Genomic DNA, 26,589 nt, shown 5'->3' with positions numbered 1-26,589 from the left:
TTTAAAACGATTTTTTTTTTTTTTTTGTGATGGTGCGGATTTCAGCCTCGTCAAGTTCGATGATAGGTGGTGGTAGAGTGGTGCTGATGGGGTATGGCTTACAGCTTCGTTGAACTTGATGATTACCCGGTCAGATTTGGAGGTGTTTGGATCTGGCACAATTTAGGTGCGCCAGAACCGCCATTTTCCCTCTACTTACGGCACCATGAGAGAGCAGAGTTTGCATCTCCACCCAATATCACAGTTTTGATTCATTTGTTTTACAGTGGTATCATTAGGATCCCAAGCAGATAAACAAAATAGAAAACACTCTTGAAAAAAGGAAGTAAGAGAATTAGTAACAAGTAGCTAATGAAATGTTGAAAATATAACTTTCTTAGTGGGTATAAGAGGTTTTGAAATTACATTTTTCAAGAGTCCTCTATCAATGGTCGATCAACAGCAAGCTAAATAAACTAGATTTAATTAAAAATTAAACACCCTCAAATTAATAAAGAACTGGAATTAAATCAAAGCGACGAATTAATAAAAATGAACAAAAATATTAGAAATTATAATTTAACATCTTTTTGTAAAATAAATATAAAAAGATGTAGAAAATCTGCCAACCGCTAAAAAATTTGCATATTCATTATCCAGTGTATTAAGATTAATTACATTAAAGATACCAGGGTTAAATATGCATAGAGATTCTGAATTAAACTTGTAAATTAAAGTGCACCTTTCTCTTCCTTCTAGTTAAAAAAAAAGGTGTTATTCCTTACACCTTTCTGAGTTAATTTATTTCTGTAAATAATTTATATTTTAATTTCTGAACCAAAGAGTAGAATTACATTCTACTGAATTTTTTAAAATTCATTTAAATATGGACATTAGCAGAAATCTCCAGTCGTTACTTATTGTTCTAACACGTGCTCATTAACAATAACTTACTGCTTAAAAAGTTAAGTTTAAGGAATGCTTAAACGATAAAAGGTACAATATTTACTTTAGATTTATTTAATACAATATTACTTTGGGTATTACTTTGGGTATTACTTTAGATTTAACAATAACCTTTACCTTGCTAATGATAAATTAGGAATTGAACACTCCCCATTGGCAATTTGTCTGAAATATTTATGCAACATGAACGTGTGTTCCACAGTTAAATAATGAATTCGGTGTAACATTTTACGAACGTTATGTAGACCATTTTATATAGGCCACTAACTACTCATACTCTAACTAACATAGGTGTACACTAACTACTCATACTCTAACTAACATAGATGTAGACATAGTATGTCTAAAGTTACATATTAGGTATATAAATTATTCTCGTAACTAAACAGACATCGCCCTAACATAAATTTCACATAAATATGAGAACGACAAAACTCTTAAATTGCTGGATATCACACTTACTGTAAGAGACAACAACTTAGAATTCGGAATATTCAGAAAGCCCACGTCCACTGACACTATTATACACAACAGTTCCCACACCATCCTATTCAACGTAAACTAGTCGCTCTCAGACAACTGACAGATTGAAAACTGTACCTCCTGTACTGACCAAACTATGAATGGGAACTTGAACATCACTCGCACATTAGCCACAAATAGAAGATACACCACTAACATTGTAAATAAAACCAAAATGGATCGAAAAATAGTGGAAATTGAATTTAAACCTATCGAAAACGTAGAAAAAAAAAATCTTCCCTCTAAGAAGGTTAAAAATGAAGATCTGAGATCCCTATAAACAACCGAGAAATCTCTTAGAATCTGAAAGTACCAGGAGTACTAGCAGGACGTAACTCGGACGTCGACAATGCAAAATCACGAAACTGCAAAAATCATAACCTAACTGAGACACTTATAGACACTTATTATCACTGCATTGCCAAAGCTCGCATTTAGTCAGAGTTATTGCCATTGTGGAGCCATATTGATAACTTTTGTCATAAATGTAACAGAGTCATTGTGTTGTTGATACTGTCCAGTTGATGACTGAGTTTATTAAGGAGGTTTACGTAAGTTATGTTTGTACGAGCGGATGTGTTCTTTGTATCTGCCTCTGATTTTTCTCCCGCTCTGGTCAATGTAGGTACTATCGTAGTCTGGGCATACCGCTGAAGTCATAAACGTTTTTAGTTTTGATTTGTGCACAGATTCCCAGTGTTGATGGTCCTAAATGCGGTTTTGTGGCCTAGTCTCTTGGAAAGGTTACTTAGTTTGAATGTCTCGTTTCCTGTCTAAGTGAAAGTGGCGAATATGTTAGATGGGTTATTGTTTTGGCCTTGTTTATTAGCAATGTTTGTTTGTACTTAGTAATTTATTAATAATGTTGATGGTGTAACTGATATTTGTGGCTATTATGATGTTGAGTTCTCACTCATAGTTGGTCTGTACAAGAGGTTTAGAAGTACTGATGGAAATCAGGTCATACGTCGATAATTTGAACGAATGCAGTGTTTCTCCTTGGTAGTTGTAAGAGCAGGATGGCACTTTAATGTCACTTCTTTCTTCCAAACCTTTTCAACATCAGGTTAAGATTTTCTTTGTTATTAGTCTTAAAAATTTAAGAGACAGCTTTAATCGCGTGGGGCATACTTCTCTCTTAAAGGTACGTTCTATATAATTTTAATCAAATGACACTTCATTCTTAAAAATCGGCTCATGAATCGATAATCTGAAACGATCGCTATTCTTCCTGGTAGAACTTGTAAATACAGAAGTAGGGGAACCCTAAGCCCATCATTTTGTCAAATTTTTACCAAATCAGGATAAGATTTACAGAGTTATTTAGTTAGTAATAAATTTTTAAGAGGGATACAAACATAAATAATGTTAACTCCTCTTTCATTGCATGTTACAGCTTTGAGACCCTCAAAAGTCAGATCTACATGAAATTTCAAATCGAATGACACCTAATTAATGAATATCGGTTCACGTGTTTAGGCGCTACGTTGTTTATAAAAAGGTGACAACAACAACAACAATTTTGAAAAAGCCGTTTTTACTCATTTTTGGCAACTTTTTTTTCTCGAAATCTATTAAATCTATGTAGTTGCAAGAAAATTACTCTTTTAAAGGAGGATTTGCTTTATATTTTAAAGAAAATTTGGGAATTTTATCTTTTATTGAAAGAAAAGAAAAAAATTGTCAAAGTTGGGTGTGCAGTTTTTGGCGATCAACCTTCATACAACCATCTTGGACAGTTTTAATAGGCAAATCTTACTAAATTAACTTGTGTATCCTCGTTCTTCATTTTCATTTGAGACTTTTACATTTTATGTGGGATTATAATTTGTGATTCATTTTCAAAATAGTAATAATTTTGTGTATGTAAACTGACTGTTTAAGACGCTTTAAAACGGAAAAACAGAATTATTCTTATATTTATATTCTTAGAAAAGAAGATATAGAATATTTGTTAAAATGATATTATTATAAATTACTTTAACTTGTTAAGTTGATTAAAATATAAAATACGAAAAGAAAAATCGCTTCGCATTATTTTGAATAGGAATTTGCTTGGAAGAGCATCAAGTTGAAAAATGGAGTCAGTATAAACGGGTGGGAGGTGATTACTTTGCAGGTTACAAGAATGCGACAATAAGCTATATTTCCCTGGGGAATTCTACCAATCATAGCTGGCGAAATGAAAAGAAAAACCAAATTGAAGAAGAAAAAGAAAAGAATAGGCTCTGTTTCAATGCACATCTCTTCAGGAAAAGGACGGCTAATTCCGAGAGAAAAGAAAAGAGATAAATGAAAATTAATCGAGAATTCTACATTTTCTCAAATTTTATATTTAAAAATGTCTATATATTAATTTATTTGGATGCTGAAAGTGTTTAAACTAAGATTCTACGTGTTGCGCACTCAGTCACTTCGCATGCATTCCCTTATTTTGTAAATTAAACACATTACGAGCCACTACACAAACTCATGCAATGTGAAATATTCTGAACACTTTCTATAGCTATCTCAATGTAAGTAATGAGTTAGCTACTATAAAAATAAGTCATTTAAATAATTTCAAGCCAAGGACATAGAGTGAGAAGTTATGGTTTAATATGGACTAACAAAAAAAAACAATTTGAAACAGGTATTGTACTCGAGATACATCAGTTATTCAAACATAGTTTCTTTCATTCTCTCAGAGCTTCCGTTATTCCGTATCCGGTAAGAGGAACAGGTTTCTTCCTCTTGGTCATAAAGATGACTTAAACTTTGAGCATTACTATTATTCCTTACACTTTTATATTGTAATAACTGCTCTTGGAACATTATTAGTGGCACAGGTCCTTACACCTTGTGATTTATTAGTGGTACAGGTTCATTACACTTTGTGCATTATTAGCGGTACAGGTTCCTTACAGTTTGTGCGTTATTAGCAGTACAGGTTCCCTACACTTTGTTCATTATTAGCGGTACAGGTTCCTTACACTTTGTGCATTATTAGCGGTACAGGTTCATTACACTTTGTGCATTATTAGCGGTACAGGTTTCTTACACTTTGTGCATTATTAATGGTACAGGTTTCTTACACTTTGTGCATTATTAGCGATACAGGTTCCTTACACTTTGTGCATTATTAGTGGTACAGGTTCATTACACTTTGTGCATTATTAGCGGTACAGGTTCCTTACAGTTTGTGCATTATTAGCGGTACAGTTCCCTACACTTTGTGCATTATTAGCGGTACAGGTTCCTTACACTTTGTGCATTATTAGCGGTACAGGTTCATTACTCTTTGTGCATTATTAATGGTACAGGTTTCTTACACTTTGTGCATTATTAGCGGTACAGGTTCCTTACACTTTGTGTATTATTAGTGGTACAGGTTTCTTACACTTTGTGCATTATTAGTGGCACAGGTTCCTTACACTTTGTGCATTATTAGCGGTACAGGTTCCTTACACTTTGTGCATTATTAGCGGTACAGGTTCATTACACTTTGTGCATTATTAGCGGTACAGGTTCCTTACACTTTGTGCATTATTAATGGTACAGGTTTCTTACACTTTGTGCATTATTAGCGGTACAGGTTCCTTACACTTTGTGTATTTTTAGTGGTACAGGTTTTTTACACTTTGTGCATTATTAGTGGTACAGTTTTCTTACACTTTGTGCATTATTAGCTGTACAGGTTCCTACACTTTGTGCATTTTTCAGTGATGAAGTTTTCTTACACTTGGAGCATTATTAGTAGTACAGTTTCTTGTACATAAGAAAGTAGTATTTGTATTAAAAGGAACTTGACTTTTATGTTAAAGTTCCCGTTGTAAATAACGTTGAAGGAAGAGTGACGTCCTTCCTCTGTAAAATCAATATTTTTTCCTAACAAGTCTGAAACCTTGATGTCCGGCTGATTAGGTGGCTCTTCAAGCTGATTTATCTTGACGGAAAGCTCAAAGAAGCATTTAAATCAAATTTCCAATTTTTACACTCTGTCATTTTTCGTTGTTGATTTATGGTTAGAAACGTATATCAGTTATAAGCAAACTGATATATTAGCGAATTTGTAAAAATCGCTGTTTGAAGTCAGTAGGTCTAAAAAACAGATATTTCCAATTTAAACTTATGGCCTTGATTCAGTAATTGTCTTAATTTGGTGATGAAAAAAGTTGAAACTGCTGCTATACATTATTCTGACCTACTATGCGTGTTTCTCTGCGTGAAACATAAGTTTTAATATATACGATGAATAAAATCTATTACAAGTAATAATATTTTGTTACACTCCTATTCTCTCTCTTTTTCCGTTAAAAGAGAGAAAAAAAATTGATGTTCATGGTATATCCAGTAAAGCTAGCGAGAGACAAAAACATTATCACTAGCAGTACGATTCAGAGATGTAGAAAGGGTTGCGGTTTTTGTTTACGATCAGAGAGGTATGAAGTGATAATAGGCGAAAGCTTTTGTGCCCTGTAGGCATTTTGTTCAATGATGTAAAACTCAACTTGGTACACAACTGGCATTTTTTTTTTTTTACTTTTTTAAAATAAAGCGACAAAAACATAAAAATAAATTTGCCAAATCGCGTTACTGCTAGAAATTTGACTAATTCCCTACCACCCAAAATGGCGGCTAACAAAACAACCTTTAAGCTTTTATTGCTTGCTATACATTGTTAATTCAATTCTTCATGCAATCATTAAAAATGAATTAAATCATGTTTCATTGCCTTCTCAATCAGAACATCATACTTTGAAGTGCCATTTGAGCATTCGAATTCATTAAATGGTTCACAACACTGGCAACTGAAACATAAAAAGTTATTCTCAATAAAGAAAATCCACTCCTACGCCTTTCTCTAAATGCTATTCTCAAGGTTCTAGCTTACCAATTTTCTCCACAATCCGGGCATTCTGAAACATAAAAAGTTATTCTCAATAAAGAAAATCCACTCTTACGCCTTTCTCTAAATGCTATTCTCAAGGTTCTAGCTTACCAATTTTCTCCACAATCCGGGCATTCGAGATCTGTTTGTTGCTATACTATTTTTAACATTACACAGTTTGTAAAACCAAACAGTAAACCTTATGAACAACCAACTCCAGCACCTCTTCAGGAACTGCCACAAAACGAATTGTTTTCTAGAATTGTGATAAATAAGCGGTTCATTGCACAAATCGATTGACTCCACTTTTTGAAATAACATAAACTGAAGTGTCAAAGCACTTGGTTGAGTCATAGCTTTATATATGTATAATAAATTTCCCAAATAATAAAGATTAACACATAAAAAGACGAAAATTGTTTGGCCATTGAATAAAAAATAATTTATTTCAGAAGCCATTTTGATTAATTCAATTAAGTTTTGTGAGCCTCTGAGCCCACTTACTTTGTTGCTGTGTCGTCCAGTTAATTGAGTAATGAGTAGCAATTGGTTTCTGCGGCAACGGTATACAGCTTGAACCAGTAAGTACTTAATGTCCATTTGCCTACTGTGTTTAGTAAACAACTTGATAAACTAACACTGTTGTGTGCTCGTGAACACGTTTTCTTGTAAAACAAACGTAATTTCTCATACGAAGATAAAAGGAATCCTGGAAAATGATATACCGTTAGAAAGCCCATTAGACAAGGAAACTTTTGTAAAAAGTGCCAGCAACTAGGTATGATAATGATCACATAAGGGCCTAATGAATTTTCTTAAAAATTTCGATTACTTTTATTTTCCCAGTATTCGAAGGAAGATTGAGGATGTTTGAAGAATGACTTATGCTTCGAAATGGTGTCAATTTTTATTAGGAAATATATCTGACTTTCTAACCGTGTCATCAGAATCGAATTCGGACCAAACCTTTCTAATGAATAGCATTTTTATTGCAAAAAAATTAATGATTTTAGAAAAAAATTAAAGCGACGTCACTCAAGAACAGTGGAAAATATGAAGTTGGCCAATACGTCATTGAACTCCACTTTAGATGTACTACACACAGTAGGCCTATGGACATTACTTACTGGTTAACCCTGTATAGCTTTGAAAAGACGAGGCAACTTCAAAAGTTGCGCAGTAAAAAATTAATAAATGACGCAGTAAAATAAATGAAATTTAGAGTTACTAAAGATTTACTAACGATCACGAGTTACTAACGACTTAATTCAAAGAATAGAATGTTCAAATATTACAATATTCTTGGGGGATGTATTGTTCTGTTCGTAATTCTACACCTTGAAAATTACAGAACAGAACCAGTGGCATTCTGATACTCGAAGCACTAATTAATTATCAGAGACACCTTCTTGATCTCGACGCTCCATCCGACCTCTGCCACTAAAACTTTTATGACTGGAACGAGATCTCACTAAACTCCATGTCCTAACCAAAATCAGCGAAACCTTTCAACAAGAAGAACGTAGCGATAATAATGCAAATTATTTGGCTCCATCCTGTGCTTTGTTCTGCAATATGTGGTCTGTGGAAGCCAGAAGCTTACGCGTGTCGACAGGTAACTCGAGGGCCACAAGAAGGATGAACCTTAAATAATTTGGGATGCTAATGACCTCAGTAGTCGATGCGCCGTACGAAAAAGAAAGAAGTGGAATGTTAACCATCCAACGAAACTTTCATAGATCAAAACGAACCGCGAAAACAAACTTTACAGGATTGGTAATGAAAATGTTTTCTGTTTCAAAAAGATCATCTTAAAATGAAATTCTTTGCGAAGGTTTAGATCTAACTAACTCTAGTTCTAATTTATTCCCTTCTTTAACAATTCAGAAGCTCTTCCTTCCAACTACTCTTTACTTATTCCACCCTTCCGCTTCAATACTTCTCGCCCTTGTACTTAATCTCCCACTCACTTTATCTGTAAAAGTTGTACAAACAAAATGTAATGGAATCCGTTAAAAGACGTTAAACTGTAAACATGGTATCCCTGGAGATACTGGAGATTTGTACTGCGGTAATGGGCAGCTCTGATTTTATTACGAGCGCTAGGATTCTATCTCTTTTTTTTCTCTTTTTCTGCCCATTTCTGTACAAACCTCTTCTTACTCCTAACAACTAAACGGTAGGAGATCTTTTTCTTTTTATCACCTTCTCTCTTTCCTTCCAGTCCTGGCAGATCGATAAATAACATTCCTTATGTTGATTTCATTTCCTTTTTAAAAAGAAAGGAAAAATTATTAGAAAGGAAACTTTCAACATTTAAATCAAAAGTTACAATATCATTCTTCTAAAAACATTCTAAACTCTCTCAACTCTAGGACCGAGAATTATAAATTCTAATATCTGAAAAAATTATCTGAATAATGAAGAGGAAAAGTTGTTCCTAATTAATTCATTTCTCATGCACATTTTAATCAAAAGAGAAACTCCCTTTTTGGTTTCTCTTAGATGTTGTTAGTTTTTTATTGCTTTAAACTACTAAAAACATTTTTGAAAAAGTGTCTTAAAAAAATATCCTAGGAATATTATTTAAAAAATAATCTAAGCATCCTAAAAATGATTCAGTTTGTTAATCGCCTGACATAAAGCTTAGGATCCAATTTAAATTTCGTCTTAGATCTTCAGCAGGTAATTTTTTTCTAAAAAGTAAATTTAAAGTAGATGTGTATGTATATCAATGGAACTTAAGGTTTCTTAGTTATTCACTCATTTCAAATAGCTAACTCTTTTTCCTTAATATTAGAAATATTAGTGCTAATTTCAGTAATTATATTTTTTATTTTTTCATTGCCAAAGTTTTGACGAAGAGACTGAGGCCATCTTCAAGGCTTGTACTAAACGAACTCTTAAATTACTTTTTGCAAGAAACTAACAAGAAAACAATCAATTTAAACGTTCCTGCAACAGACAAACTTGTCAATTATAATTTGTTTTACATTGTTTACATTAAAGAGTGGTCTGTCTTTTGCTTATTTGTTTGTTCGATCAGTACCCTTGAATTGGTTTGCGATTGTACGCGAAGCAGTTAGCAGTTTGGTGTTCCAACAGAATTTTCGTCTGCTGTTCCAACAAATCCCAAACTAACTTCGAACTGATTTGTGATGGATTAGTTCAGTCAAAGAACCAACGATATGCTATAAGTTTGTTTCCCCCTGTTGTAAGAAACATTTGAACGTTTTTCTTGTTCGTTTCTTTGCGAAAAGTAAATTTAAGTGTTTCAATTTAATTTGAATTTTAACCAATACAGACATCGCATAAACGCGCTCAGTAATCTCAAACCAATTGGCAACTAATCACAGAATTAGCCTTTTGGAATATATCTATAAAGTTATAGTTTTTTTTTTATTCTTCATTTTAGAGATATTTTATCCTCTGGAAATCGTAAAATTACGCATTGATCGCCATACTTACGACTTTCTCCAACTGATACACAGTTTCAAAGTAGATTTTCGAAACCCTAAACTTTTGAGTTATATTTTCTTTTTACTTACATAAAGTTTGATACTTTCAGCATCGAATTAACAACTTTTTTTCCCCCATAAAATTCATTTTATGCATGGTAATTTTGGGTAAGGGTAATTGTAATTAGATTTCTTTATACGAGTAAATTGCTATTTCAATAAATTGTGCCAATCTGTGGGTATGGCAAGAGAATTTAACAAATAGGGCATTTACAGCAGAGTGGAAAGCAAAATAGGGTTAAAAATTAGAAATTCTTGAGTTATTGTGATAGGAACTGTCTGTATTTTGACGAATGAAAGCTGTTTGAAACTTAATACTTAAATGTTTGTTCGGCGTCTAACCTTAGACAACCTCATTATCCTGGAATATTGTAACAATTAACAATACAAAATCTGATTTTTTTTTCTGTATTATAAAATGTATTCTCAAATAAATTTCCAACACTTTTTAGGAGTACCTAAATAAGAAAATATAATAATTTTAATATTGTGTAAAGGTTAGAAAAATGAGGCAGCCTATTCTACGCTATACAATGAAGAGTACTATTATTCTATTATATAAATGAAATAACAGAATGAAAGAGAAATTTGACGCATTACTTTTTTGTTTTACCCACGGGGAATAAATAACCAACGGCCGGAATAAAGCTGATTGCACTCCTCCATTCCTTGCTTTAACTTTCTTTTCATCCTGTACATTATTTCAACACCAGATTGCCCCTAAATAAATTGCTTCACAAAAAATGTGGCGTACTCTAAAAAATACATTATTCTTTTTTTTTTACTTTATCATATTATGAACACCATGTTTTATTTATTACTTTTAAAAAGTATTAAAGAATAATGACTGGGATCAGAAAACTTATTTTCTCGTAAATAATGAAATGTTTGCCGATATTGGAGCGTTTACTATCATAAGAGTTCACAAAAAACATGAACCTTTTTTCATAAATAAATTAACATTTATATATATTTTTACAGTTGTAATTCCGTCTAGATTAGGAAATTCTGCTGAACAAGTAGCGCGAGCCATTGCTGAACTAGAAGATGGACGGATTCAAGCGGTGAGCAGAAAAAAGGTTAGGATTACCTGAAACTATAGAACCAAAACGTTCCCAAGAGATACGGAGACTAAAGCGCTGCAGAACCCTTTTGTATGATATACGCCCCCCCGTAATCGTATATCATTGTTTCTGAAACGACTAAAAGACACCGTGGAATAACAGTCAGCGCTAAAAACTGTGAGAAGAAGGCTTTTAGGAATGAATTTACTGCCTACGAGATCAGACTCCTCACTGTAGAATCAGTTTTAGTTTTTCTAAAGTAAACTGCATCTTTACAGAGAGATGGAAAGAACGTAATATTTTCAGATAAATCTCGTTTTCCTCTGTGTGCAATAGTTGGCCGTCTTCAACTTTACCGAATTCGCAATGGGATTCGCAACTCGAGTAGCTGGATTTGAATACGGGATCTCCGCGTGGGACACCAAAGGAATTCTTCAAGCTTCTCATTTAGGGTCCTTTGTTATTCCTTTCATATCTCGATAGGCGATATTATCTTAAATATACAGCATTGAAATGTTTTTTTTTTTTAAATCAACACTTTAGATGACGCTACAAGTAAATCTTAAGATACCTTTGATAGTTTAATTTTAACTGAATGTGAAACTTTTTTCTTTTTTTTTGGCATTGGCTTTCGTCATACAGCCAGCATCGTCTAGGTGCTTATCAATAGAATATATGTTAACTCACTCTCCACTCTTACTTATTAATATATTCGCTTCACACATTCATCCCTCTACTATATACAACCAATTACATAAACTACAACTAATGGATGGATCAGTACTCTATATTCCTGCCATCCTTATAGCTTAACCAAAATTAAAATCAGGTAAATCATTTTCTTGCATTCATTCTATAACTTTTAAATACATTCATATTTCTTTGCTAGCTCTGCTATAGATTTAAACACATAGATGTTGGCGGAGAATATTATGTCTTCATAACGAAATGGTGCATCTAAATACCTGTATATGTCGTCAATTTCTACCACATAACGTGGACATATCATTATTATATGTTTGAAATCCTCCTTCTCATTGCAATCTATGCAAAGAGGAGAGGAGGACCTTTTATTGATCCTGTGTAGATATGATCCGCACACCGCGTGGTTCGCTCTCAGCCTGCTTATTGTCGTAACAACCCATTTATTAGTGGCACTTGTAAAATGATGTACATCTCTAGATCACCTGACAGATGCTCTGAAATTACTGGAGTCAACACTGTTGAAAGATCAGCGAGATTATCTTATGCGTTCTCCTTCGACCAGTAGATGGACTGTATCACCAATAAAGTCTGTGGATTGATGACATTTCTTATTCTTCATAACGCGCCTAAGACAGTAAACATCAGTCTAATACAGTTCGCTATTCGTTACTCCATCACCATTCTTCACTTATTCCGGTCTTCTTGCTACTGCAACCACGTTCATACAAAAGATTCAAAATCTAGTTTCCCAAATACAAGTTTTTTGGTATAGTTTTTGATTCCTATTTCAATAGATTATGATAATTTATTAAAAAAATAAATTTAAATGCTGGCCATTTTCGTTCATTCCGTTCATTGGAATAAATCTTTTCATTCTGGAAGTAGCAACTGCAGGGGATGAAAAAATACATAAAATTGACCTATCGCGTGCTCTTCTTTCTCTTTGATAACAAGTTAAAAAATTGAAATATGACTAATAAATACCAGATTTTGAAATGGCCTAGCACCTTTAATTTTGAAGATATCTAATTGCGGTTTCCAGTTTCTTTCATAACTTTTTATACTCTTTAAAACTGCGTATATGAAAATGGGGGGTCAACTGAGAACCCTTACCTTTGGACGCGCGCCTGCCGCGTATGGGGGCAGGAATCTAAAATCAAGTCACATATTCTGAAACTAGAGGTGACGGGCAACAAATTTTCAACCGTTTAAGCATGAAATGCATTTGAGCCGTCTTAATATGAACACCCTGCATATTATTTACGATATTATATTTAACCACATGATACTTGGTTCTTCGCCACGTAAGTGTTGCAGTTGCAGTTTTTAGCCTATTCAGCAGATTTATAATATAATACGAGCTTGCCTAAAATCTTTTTAACTAGAAATCTGCCTTTGAACCCGTGCTTTTTATTTTGCAATAATATTTATATTTGTAAAAGTCATCCTATTTGTCAATCAATCTTAAAAATTTTGTTAAAATGATTAAACAAAACATGTAAATAACGGATAACTGGCTTAAAAGATGGTATTTGTTAGACAAATATGAGACGTTAAATTAAAGCCAAAATTCCAACTATTACAGCCTAAGTAATAGGTAAGCTAAATGAGCCTTTCTAAATTATTACAAACATATAAATCTACCCTGGGCCAGCCAGCTGTGTAATAGTATGTCACAATAATTCTCCTACATTTCTGTGGCATCGCATCTCTCTTATACCAACCACACTGCTCACATTTAACCTAGATTCCATTGCGACGTCATTATATAATATAATTGTATATATTACAATGCGAGATCTAAACAAGAGTTCTATTTATATTAACGAATGTACTGTGAACTGTCTAAATCATTGCAATCGTAAATGTGACGCCTTAATATTCTAATCTTTTTCAACCAATTGATTGATACCTAAATGTAATCCCACTGAATCCGTTGAGACTATACAGGCACATATAGGATATAGGCCACATTATAATATACTCTTAAAGTTGTAACATATCATATCTAATCATAGGTGACAGCACGTTTTCACATATCACATATCATTTTATGTACTAATGCGGAGTGAACATTGCATTATGGCACATTACAAACATTTACTTGATGCTTTCTGCTTGCTCATTTCAAATTTGCAAATAATATTGTTAATAAATGGATGGCGATATTGACAGCTTTGTGGAGAATAACCAGGTCACCTTGAATTTTTGTTATAATTTCTTTCATTATTTCTGATTTGCAATTACAATATATTTGTCTTATTCCACATCTAAGACCAGTGTTAATCGCCTCTCGAGCTATTTTCTTACGTAACTTCACTATGAATAATCGACATTGACCTTTCGGATTATTATGTGAAGCAGGTTGCAAAATAATCGCACTTCTTATCTCTTAAACTTTCTATTTATTAAAACTTTTCGAACCTACACAAGCTTGATTGGCAGCATTAATTCTATAAAGGTAAAACTAATTGCTTAAAGTTCTTTCTATAGTTATCTAAAAAGAACATTCTTCTTGAAAATTATTACTTCTCTTTCAATTTTCCATTGATAACATTAAGTCAAATGTTGTCATTATTTAAAACATTATAGTATTTTTAACATGATCTTCTTAAAAATTAATAATTTTAGTCAGCAGACAAAAATAAAGTCCATCATTATTTAACAAATGAATTCAAATCTTTTGTTATTAATATTCTATTGTTATACACATCTATTGTTATTATTAATTTATCATAAAATAGCTATCGAATTTTATTAGAGATAGAATTTTAACGTATTTATTTGTAGAAAAACTACTTTAGCAAACCATTATCTTCTAACCTAACCTTTACATTCTACCTCCTATTTCTAGGTAAGGAAGGTATTATTTTCGTTCCATTTTTTTATTTATTTATTGAGCTCCCACCAGAATTATCCGTTTTGGCGACTTCAGAGAATGAAAAATTAGTTAAAGTGGTCTCTTTGTGTGTTTTTTTTAACCTAGTCTTCGTCTTGTATCACTAATCCCACGAATCACGCATGTTTATGGTATTTCTAACCGGTTTCGTATTTTAACCCATGATCAGAGGTGATTTATCAGTTTAATGTAGAGATTTCGATTTTATGTATGTTTCTGTCTCGTCTTTTTTCACTTGTTATAACTCTTGTTTGTCGCTTGGAATCAACAAGTGCGTTGCAATCACGGAAACAAAAGTGAAGTCGAAATCTCTACATCAAACTGATAAATCACCTTTGATGAAAGCCGGAAACCGGCCAGGGATGCAGCAAACATGCTTGCCAAAACGGATAAAATGAAGAATATTATCTAACGAGAAATATCTTTAGGTAAATCTTTACGTCAATCAGTAATCAAAAAACAACTTTTTTTTTTTTTTAAAGCTGCGTCTTGGAAAAAAATAAAATAAAAAAAACCACTGCACTCGAAAGGACAGTAAATTGAAACTGATCCGGAAAATGTTCTTTTAGTCTAAATAGCGTGCTTACAAGAGCATTTATCTGTAAGATCGTTCTGTGAATCACTAAACGAATACAGTTTACACCGAAAAATTCAGTTCTTGCTATTGCTCTATGCTCTAGTTCGTTTTGTAGATTTAGCTAAACGATTTTTTACGGACAAACTACGATACATCGGATATTAATGACTGCACATTTCTACAATTTATTCTAAATATTATCACCCAAGTTAAGGATGTTACAAGATGAATATATATGTTTAAACTCTAGGGAATTGTTTGGCCGAAAAGTATGGCTACACTCTCTAAAGCTTATTTCACAGTATGGTACGGTTCAATTAACTGGGTGACTTCATTGTTTCGCCATAATCTAAAAAAATTAGCCGGAAGTGAGGTTTTTTAAATTATTTTGTACTTTTTTTTTCATCTTTTCTGCGATTTGCTCGCAAACGATCTCTTTCTAGGATTAATATAACACATCGCGAAGTGGCAGATTGTGTTTTACATTTTATAAAATTAAACGCACAATTTCTATTAAGATTGTATCATACAAGTTTAATGAGATTAGGAAATATACGCTGCAGCAAATTTATAGTTTAACAGTATTTTATGGTGTAAAACAGCTTAACTACTAATGTTAATTTATCGCCAAGTAAAGTAATCGCCAATTTTTCCAAGCGGGGCTTAGCGTCTATCTACCAATTTATCGCTATTTAAGAAGTTTAAGATTGTGCGAAGAGCATGTTACACTTAATAATCAGAATTTAGGAACTGCCTAACTTAACATAGACTTGAAGGATGAAATATTTTAACTGGGTATATCAGATCCAAATTGTGGCGAAAATCATAAAGATGGCAATGAATTTATTTGGTTGTTTTATCAAATAAACATGGCGATAGGATTAAGGCCCAATAGTGGTACTGGGCTTTATGTGTAAAGTACGAGTATGAAATTGCTGTATGACAAAGAGCATTATCGTGATGCAACACCCACTTGTTCTTGATATATTTCAATAAACGAGTTTTTGGCCAGTAACTAAAAACATTCCTGTGGCTCCTCAGCCTCCTTATTCGCCTAACTTGAGTACTAGTAACTTTATTTTCTTCCCGAAGTTGAAAAATCATCTCAAGGGAACTCATTTTGGGACAGTCGAAAACATTAAAACGGCTGTAACCGACCAGCTGAAGGCTATTCCAGTATCGGAGTTCGAGCACTGCTATGAGGAGTGGAAGAAACGTCTCCAGCGCTGTGTGGCTTCAGAAGAAAGTTATTTTGAAGGTGACAATATAGAATTGTAATTCTTTTTGAATAAATTCTTTTTAAAAAATCAGTCTACCCATCAGCCTTCTACCCATCCTGGGGAAAATCCTCGAAAAACTTCTACTACTCCGCCTCCAAACTGAAATAGCCCCTTTAAATAACATTCCTGACCATCAGTTCGGTTTTCGGAGTTGCCACTCGACTGTTCTCCAGGTACATCGAATAGTGGATGTAATCGCTACTTCCCTTGAATTAAAGCAGTATTGCCCGGGTGTCTTCCTTGACATATCTCAGGCATTCGACCGGGTATGGCACGTAGGGCTGCTTTATAAACTCAAACGCCTACTGCCTTCTACCTTTTACCTCATTCTTAAGTCTTATCTCTCCGACCGTTTCTTCCAAGTCAAACAAGGTTCTTCTTCTTCTCTTATCCTTCCAATACTCGCTGGAGTTCCTCAAGGAAGCATTCTAGCCCCCTTACTTTATATTCTCTATACTGCCGACTTACCAACTCACCCGACTACAATTACTTCCACATTCGCCGACGACACTGCAATTCTTTCTCCTCATCTAGATCCTGTAACAGCATGCCGTACACTCCAATCCCACCTAAATCTTCTAGAGCCTTGGCTGCAAAAGTGGAGAATCAAAGTGAACGAATGTAAATCTAAATACATAGTATTCACTCTAAACAAGAAAACTCTCCCTCCTCTCTCCTTCCACAACAATTCTATACCAATTACTAACCAAGTACGATATCTCGGACTACATCTTGACAAACGACTAACATGGAACCCACACACGAGACTCAAACGAATTGACCTCAATCTCAGATATAAAATGTTGAAAAGACTACTCGACAAACGATCAAAACTGACCCTGACGAACAAACGAACACTGTATACCGCTCTACTTGCCCCAATATGGACGTACGGAATACAGCTCTACGGAAGCGCCAAAAAATCTAACATCAACCGACTTCAGACCTTACAATCAAAAATTCTAAGAACAATAGTTAACGCTCCCTTCTACGTCTCCAATCATACTATACACTCTGATCTCAATATTCCTCTCGTTTCTGAAATAGCACAATCTGGTTACACAAAACTCCACTCAAATCTACACAGTCATTACAACCCTCTGATCCACAACATGTCTACAACAACACTTCCTTTAAATCCACAGCGCAGACTAAAGCGGCGGTGGCCACGCGACCATCTCAACACAACGCCGACCTCCTAGGATGGTTGCTGTGTAAGCTTGCCAATCTGGCGAACTAACGGCTTCCATCACTGGATGGTCGTCGTTCACTCCACTCACGCCTCTTGGCGCACATGCATGTGCGCGCACGTGTATGTAAGTGCATATATATGCGTGCCCGTGTATTTGCGCCATTTCCTTACTCTCATCTCTTTTGCTTGTTATATCTATTATAGTTGCAAAATAAATAAACAAATTAAAAAAAAAAAAAATCAGTCTCATTACTTAACTTACAGACCTCGTATGTAATCGCTTACTTTTTCAGGCGGGGCTAAACGTCCAACTATCAAATTAAGTGTCATGGACGGGGGGCGAAAACTCAAATTTCACGGTTAATATTTTTGTAAAAAGTAGCTACTCGCTGGATCCGAACTAATCGACTAATTCACGCGTCGAAACCACTAACAATCACTAACCAGATAATGTAGGGTAAAATCGGGTGAGATGGCCGATCGGGAGAGATGGCCAACAACCGAAATTTAACCGAAATGTCGTCCGACGGCGCTGCGTGACCTCTCAAGTGATTTAACCTTCATGTCTGACTACAGTGAGTTCATTTTGGTCTGCGTCAAAGCGTTATTAATTAACTCAGAGAATAAAAACATTATCGTCTCAACACAAAATTTTATGATAGTTACATACTGCGTGCTGCAGCGAATGCATTTATCGAAATTTTAGTGTTGTTTTTTACGTATTAGGAAATTACAGTATACATTAATGAATCCTAACTTCTAAAACTGTCAAAAAGTATGCGTTGAGTTATGTTTATCATGTTGGCCATTTTTCTCTAGCATTCGGACAGATGGCCATACCAACAGTAGGGATAGATGGCCAATTATTTTTACTTTTTTATTTTTACTTTTTTGAATATATTGGTTTCGTGACTGTAAATTACTAAATTTATATATATCTAATATATCTAAAACAGAACCTTAATTTCTTATTGACTGTCTATTAATACTTTTGAGTTGTTGTGTAAATAAAATGTAAGTCACATTACCACTTTCCATCTGTATTTGTGCAAATCTGTATTCTTATATTTGTAAAGATAAAAATAAAACACAACCTTATGTTGTATTAAATTAGACATTAATAAATAATTATTTTTGTTTGTCATTTACAGAGAAAACAATTGCTGCAGGTACGCTGGGATGTCCACCTCCAGCTCTCAGTCTGCGAGGGGTAAAAGTGGTGGCAAGGCGAAAAGTAGCTGATGATTATAAATCTCTGGGAGAAGTTAAGTTTCTTGCTGAGTTGCCGGCTCCATCGCCATTTCCTCCGGAAAGAAGGCTGTGCAAGATTAAGTGCGTTGATGGCCGCTGGGTTGGACCACTCTGTCTCCCTGACTCAGGTACCCACTTCCGCCTACTTAATGTCAATGATAGTGTATTGTGTTTGTCGTATCTTCTTTTTTTTTCCACCCTCTTTGTTTTTGGCCTCTTGAGCTTAGCAAATCAGCCATTATGGTATCTTTAATGCTGTTAATGTTTAAGATCAATTGCTAGACCAGATAAACAGGACTTCCGCTTATGTCAAATTTCGCGTTTACTCCTTCCACGCCTAAGTGGTTCTTAAAAATTGGTCTGCATTTGTGTGTAGGTGTATTTTTTGTAGTTGGCACATGATGCTCCGGATGAACACTCCAAGAAATTCCTGTAGAAGAAGAGCTATTTATTTATATATTACTAATATGAATATATAGGTTTCGTGACCGTAAATTATTCAAGTAAGTATTCAAAATTGGCGAGGAATCGGTCAAATAAAAACAACAACTCGTCTTTTTGCCAACGTTTCGACAAATATATTGCCTTCTTCAGGGCCTATTACAAATACAAAAATACAAACAATTTAGAGAATCAGTAACATAGAAAATCAGTAAATATAAAATATAAAAGTAAAATACAATAAATTCTTTATTGAAACTTTTGCAGCATGAACTGTGTCTTGAAAGGTGCCTCCTCAGACTCGCAAGCAGGTTAGCCAGGAGGTTATCAACTGCTCTCTGTATCTGAAGAGGCACCTTTGAAGGCACAGTACAAGCTTCACAAGTTGAGTAAAGTGCATTATTTGGTAAATTAAAGAATAAATTTGATCCTTTACATGAAAGATATTGATCACTTAAATATGTGGCAGGAGGTTTCCATTTTTTTTGATAATTAAACGCAACTCTCCCAAAATTACCAAATAATTATTAAACCTTCTTGTTTGTAACAGATGTAAAATTATTTTTTAGCCATTTTGGGTGTGTTTGAGAACTAAAGCTCTTAACATTTGATTTCTCTTAGAAAAATCACTCGGAAAACGACTTATTTCCCGATATTAAGAAAAATACTAGCTTTACTGCCTTGGCAATATTTTTAGTAGAAAGGGGATGCAAAAATACATAAAAATGACCTATCGCGTGCTCTTCTTTCTCTTTGATAACAAGTTAAAAATATTGAAATATGATTAAAAATACCAGATTTTGAAATGGCCTAGCACCTTTAATTTCGAAAATATCGAATTGCGGTTTCCGGTTTCTTTCATTACTTTTTATACTCTTTATAACTGTTATATGAAAATGGGGGTCAACTGCGAACCCTCACTTTTGGTCGCGCGTCAGCCGCGTATGCGGGCAGGAATCTAAAATCAAGTCACATATTCTGAAACTAGAGGTGACGGACAACAAATTTTACCTCTACCATTTTTCGCTCAGAACAACCGTTTAAGCATGAAATGCATTTGAGCCGTCTTAAAATGAACCCCCTGTATATACCATACTTCATTACCAAAATTCCCGTGTAAGTCCCGCTATATCTGTATATATATACCTTTTCTCCAGTTTTAATGCTTCATTTTATCCATTTAAACTACTATAAAACTGATCTTTGGATTTAATTAGAACAAATATTGAATTATGGTTCCTCGAAAACGACAAATTTATATTAGAAATTCATTTATTGCACTATTTTCTTTCTTTATTTTTAATTTACTTTTATTTGTCGTATTCATATCCGGCAAATTAATTATTTAAAACCAGGGAAATATTATAATTTTAATTAACACATGTTCACATTTGCTGGAATAGTGTGCTATTTATTGAAAAACAAAATTAATTAATGCAATGAAAAATTAATAAAAAGGTTCAGTTTAATAATCAGTTTTATCTCAATTTTATTTCCTGTTTTATAAAGCGATGGAATGTTTATTCAGATTAATAAAAGAAAATTAGTATGTTACTAACAATTGGTAACAGCTGGAATGTTACTGAACTAGGTGCCCTGTATTTTTAAACATATAATTGATTTGTTTAGCCCTAAAAGCGTAACTCTTCACCATTCGGCCATGTACTTCTACGAGGTGTGGCTATTAAATAACGAGACTATTGCTGTTAAACATTTTATTTTAAGTTTATACATATTTAGTTATTATCACCTTCAATATACACCCCTCCCCTATCTCTATAACGCTCCATGCGAATTTACCGTTGTTCGAAACAGTGCTGGAAGTCTTGTTCTGTGAGCTCCTGCATGACGCGTGCCGCTTTTTCTTTCACAGCTTCAACGGACTGAAATCGTGTTCCTTTTATTGCAGATTTGACTTTGGGGAAGAGATAAAAGTCACATGGAGCCAGGACTGACGAATAAGGCGGATGGCCTAAAACTGGGATGTTGTACTTGGCTAGAAACATTTTTACAGACAATGCAGTGTGAGCCGGCGCGTTGTCTTGATGGGGAACCCGTGACTTGTTCTTCCACAAATCGGGTCGTTTTTTCCTTACTCTTTCACGGGGTTGAGCAAGCACCTCATGGTAGTAATGTTGATTAATTATAATCGATATTTTCATCCGTTTTGGACGTGGAAGGGCGACTCGGGCGGACATCATCTCCGACGTCTTCTTGGCCATCTTGGAAACGCTTGAACCACTCAAAAACTCGTGCAAGAGATTAATATTTATCACCATAAACTTCTTTTAATAAAAGATAAGTTTCAGTAGTGGTTTTATCAAGTTTTGATGTGAAATTTCAAGACAATTCGTTGCTCTACTACATGTGTTAGTATCATGTTTTCGGCAAAATGAAACTAACACCTCTTACACAAACGACGGTTCCAGTCAGACAGATTTCTCTACAAACACGTGAGACGCTGCAATCGAAAGACAAGGCTTTACGCTGCACAGCTGTTGGTCGTTAAAATTTGGCGCATGCATAGTTTTTCTGTAGCATCATTAGTCTCATTATTTAATAGCCACACCTCGTATCTCCTTACCCAATATCCACTCAAGACTTCTTCCACTTCCACAAATCCGACTTCTTCTTGGTCTAATAACCAACATTATTATTGAATCTGGATATTATTTATTTATTTACCGACAGCAATGAAACGCTCATCCAGGAAACCCATGTTACATAACCTTGTCTCGAACTTTAGCGAATATTGACTGTTATTGATTTTTTTTCTTTTAAGTTTTCTACCTTTCGAAATACTTTTCTGCGTACGCTAGTACGTAGAAAATAGGTCATATCCTCAGCAATAATAAACAAAATAGGCCTAATGAATTCTGTATCTGTTCTTATAAGTAAATGATTTAGCTGAAGAAATTCCACTCTTGTTTTAAATATAAAATATTTACTCTAAAGCTAATAGAGAAGTGACAACATTGTTTTCGCGCTTAAAAAATAAAAAAATTAAGGTAAAGTTTGAGACTTAATCGTTGATTTTCAATTTCTAAAAGAGAAAATCCAATCGTATTTCTTTTTCAAGATGAGATCTCTTTTCACAAATGCATTGCCAAATTCCTGATTTTTCATTGAATTCCTTAGAATCCTTTGCAATCCGAATTTGTTACCCAGAACATGCTGATCACAAATACATTACTTTTTATTAATAAAATATATCTTTATATAAAATTTCATATCAAAACAAAACCTTGTTCCAATAACATTTGCAAATATAAGTTACGTCCAGTCCCAGTCAATACTAAATCAGTGATGAAATAACTCTCTCTTGATGAGATATTTAAGAATAATCTGTATAAATGACTTATCCTTATCCTTTTATCCTTAAAAAATGGACATTAGGCCAGTTAACCAACTTGGGACGAACAGCGCGGAGTTCCCGGGTTCGAATCCAGCAGCTGGCAGTTTCTATTTCTGGACGCTTCATTCAGCTCACTGTCAGGGTTTGCAAGACTGCACTTGAATCCGTTTTATTTCGCAAAAAAAAAGGGTATTTTGTGGTTTTTTTTTCTTTCATTGCACGAAATCAAACGGAATTTGACGTGGTTCCCTGCGTATTTCTGATCATACTAACGTTCCTAGCGTTGATGACAATCAGAAAATACCAATAATACGGTAGGTGTTATAAATTTTGCATTTTAATTGGTGGGTTGTGCAACTGTGATGGGCAAGGCCCGTCAATGGCTTATTCAATTAATAATTTCCGCTTTCTTAGTATTGATTCATAACTAGTTTCAAATAATATCTCTTCAATTAGAACTCACTGAAACTTGTAAAGTTGATTTATAGAGTTTAGTTTTGTTTATCGAAACGGAAGTTATGAATCAACTCGATAATAGGAAGTTATTCGCGGTCTAATTTCTTTATAAAGTTACATCTAAACTAGATATCAACATAACCCAAAATATGGCCTTTCTTAATATAAAAACTAAAAAGGGTTAAAAAAACAAAGTTATCTCAAAGAAAGAAAAAACAAAAACAAATGCAATAGAGAAACATCGCTTTTAATAATTTGCTACTTCTATGTTTTATATCAAGTTTGTGGCGCACATATATCTTGGTTTGCAGTTAGCTTTATGACGCCGTTGTGCCCTTTGCCTAGTCCTTGGACGTCGCTTAAGGGACCATTTATTCGCCTCTAACAGCCTGTAGCTCACCGCTATTCTAGCCTTAACAAAATTTCTACTCCCTGGTTCCCTCTATAAACTGGCTCTCCCTTATTTCCTTGCTACTTGTAAATTTGTTTTGAAAGTTATATATTTCTCGTTATGAAGCTGTCGCTGTTTGTTACTTTTAACTTAGCAGACTTGTTAGTTTTCACACATGGTCATATTATTTTCTATGCTTTATCATTTCTTGGTATGTATCCAACATTATAGGCAAATAAAATGGTATTTTACGGCTTTATTCACATTTCCAATATTCACAGAGGAACAAAAATAAATAAATGGCAATTTAGTTGATTTTTAAAGAAAGTGATTGCAAGAAAAGCGATTGAATAAATTATTAAAAGCGTGTTAAATGTGTGTATTGGAAGAAATCCATAGACATTTTTCAGAAATCTCATAAACATTTTGCCCAATAATCCATGCAGTGCTCAACAACAATTTGATTATGGAATACTACGCAATCTGTTGCCGTTGGTTCTTTCCTTGGGCACCATCTTACATGGTAAATAACTTAGTAAAAGCACATTATTTTTTGTATTTATTAATTCTCAAAGCAGACATTAAACGTCGAAAAGTCTTATTGATGCTAACGAGGTAGGATGAGACGCCACGGTAGCCGAGCGGTTAGAGTCAAGACCTGTGAAGCTAATATGTACTCGTATTGTGGTACTGGGTTCGCTGCCAGTTCTAGGCGTTGGATTTTATTTAATGGTTAATAAAAGAAATTTACAGTAAAGTAAGTTTGATTGTTTGTCGTGGTAGAATGATTTTTTTAATTATATGTATACAGCTTTGCAGCTGCGTTCTGATCAGGTGTGAGAATCCTTTAGAAGTCTCACGGCCAGAATTTGTTTTGATGAAGAACCACAAAACAAGTACAGCTTTTCTACAACTGTGCCCAAGAAACTCTTGATTCCTTGAAACTTACCATGTACTTGCCGGGAATGTGCTAGAGAAGTCTTCCTTTATTCAATGTGAAAGTATGATTTAGAGTAGAGACAGTGACATTGATGTGAGCTGTGTGAGACAAGCCTGGAGCTTGTAATGATAGTTGATATTGAATTTTACTTAAGGCGGAATAACATTTTAGCTTGTTTACGATGTAAAACGTGAGCGGATTACTATAATATAAAGTTCTAATTAGAAGATATTGGGTTCTTAATATCTTCAGGCTCTAAGAACAACACATAACAAATAGGTATGAACTTAAAGCGATAGCTGTAAGGAAACAGATAGAGTTGAGTCACTAGCTGAGACTACAGAAAGTTTGTGAGTATCTGAAGATGAAAGTTACTCCGAAAATGAACTGAAGTTTCAAAACAAGCTTGCTAAGAGTTGACAGAATCTTTGCTATTTAATTATGCGATTCCATTTCCTTGTTCTAAAGATATTTTCTTTAATAATGTTTATGGAAAGGATTGGCTTAAGGATTAGAGAACTTGGACTCCTACGAGCAGATCGTGGATTCGAGTCCAACTCTCGTTATTTAGATTCCTTGTAAGTGTTGATACTGAGCAGCAGCTTAATACACAGTTGCATGCATATCAAAGGTTAATTGAGATTCATAGTTGAGAAAATTGAGACAACTGAAGATATAAAGTGATGCCAAGAGAAGCCAGATTTTATGTTTCCTTTAGAGTAAAGTGTAACTTAAGTTTTTACAGCAGATTCAATTTTAAGCGAAGCGATTTATAACAATAAACTTTTGGAGACTTCTTGCTTCTATTGTATTCCGCGATTATATTTCTTGTATGAGGCGAGCCTGCAATATGTATTGTGTAACTAGTTCGAATCCCGGACTAGGTTTTAGATTTTATTTTATGATTAATGTGAGAAATTTACAGTACAGAACGTTACCATAATGGTATCTACTTTCTTCGTCTCCGTCCACGACATCTAATTTGGTAATTGGACTTAAAGTCCACCTGAGAAAATAGCCATTACTTTACTATTTTGTGTAAGAAGCAATTCCAAGTTCAAAATTATTGAGGTAAACATTATTTATAAAGCTTTTGTAATTGAGAATAACCTAGGCTACATAATGATTCACGAATTTCATCATTTTGATTCCTTGATTAGATTTACAAGTTACTGATTCTTTCCTAACTTAATGTCACACTAAGTTTACTTCTTGGTCATAATATTCTTTAAGATTTATTCCAAAAGTAATTGTGAATAAAACCATCCTACTAACGACCATTCTTTACTGTTTAATGAAGATGAATTTTAAAAAGTTCTTCAGACCTTTCTTTCTGTCCAACCCTTTTTTTCTCTCATTTATAACCAGCCAGGTAGCCTTTCCACTAACCTTCTCCCATTTCCTCTACTACACAGTCGCCTCTTTCTCACTCACTCTCTTAAGGATGTCACTTTCATTATTCATCTGCCATATTCCCTGCCTACATGTGCTCTGTCCATCTTCATCTCTTGATGGTGGTAAAACTGTATTTTAACCATCAAAATTTTATCTATAGTTTTGTGGTCGTGATGGAAATGCCTGTTTCATTTTATTTGCCCCTCTGCCCCAAAAAAGGAATGTCTGCTGAATTTCTTTGGGACCATGAATACAAAATCTCCACCTCAACATCTGTTCGTAAAGGAAAAGTCACACAACTTTCACTTAGTTAAGAATAATTAAATCTGAAGACGGTATCTATGTGGAAAGTAAAAAAAATATATTATATATTCAGAATGAACCAGTAAGTAATGTCCACAGGCCTACTCAAATATTTCAGGGAGATCAGAATTAAATGTTTAAAGTGCAATTCGTAACCATTGACTTCCTTATTTTAAGACAATCTACTTTAAAAATTGACTACTGGTCCATCTAAAAGAGTTTTCAATGAATTAAACAACTTGATGAACTAACACTTGTGTGCTCATAAACACATTTTCTTGCAAAACAAACGTAATTTCTCATACGAAGATAAAAGGAATACTGGAAAATGATATACCGTTTGAAAGCCCATTAGGCAAGGAAACTTTTATAGAAAGTGACAGCACCTAGGTCTGATAATGATCACTTAAGGGCCTAATGAGTTTTCTTAAAAATTTCGATTACTTTTATTTTTCCAGTTTTCGGAGGAAGATTGAGGGTGTTTG

General features: G+C 34.1%; 1 protein-coding gene across 2 annotated transcripts in view; it reads left to right on the top strand.

Moving 5' to 3' along the window:
• hig (locomotion-related protein hikaru genki) overlaps window positions 1–26,589 on the top strand; it is a 781,895-nt gene that overhangs the window by 262,206 nt on the left and 493,100 nt on the right. For both annotated transcript variants that reach the window (XM_074119349.1, XM_074119350.1), the window contains one exon: window positions 18,724–18,951. In XM_074119349.1, the coding sequence (XP_073975450.1) occupies window positions 18,724–18,951 (228 nt within the window). The remainder of the gene's footprint in view (window positions 1–18,723; window positions 18,952–26,589) is intronic.

The sequence above is a fragment of the Rhodnius prolixus genome, unplaced genomic scaffold (assembly GCF_049639745.1).
Source record: "Rhodnius prolixus isolate KJV_2025 unplaced genomic scaffold, Rpr scaffold_2, whole genome shotgun sequence".
NCBI lineage: Eukaryota > Metazoa > Arthropoda > Insecta > Hemiptera > Reduviidae > Rhodnius > Rhodnius prolixus.
Note: the sequence above shows the minus strand (reverse complement) of the source record. Positions and strands in the feature narration are given on the sequence as shown.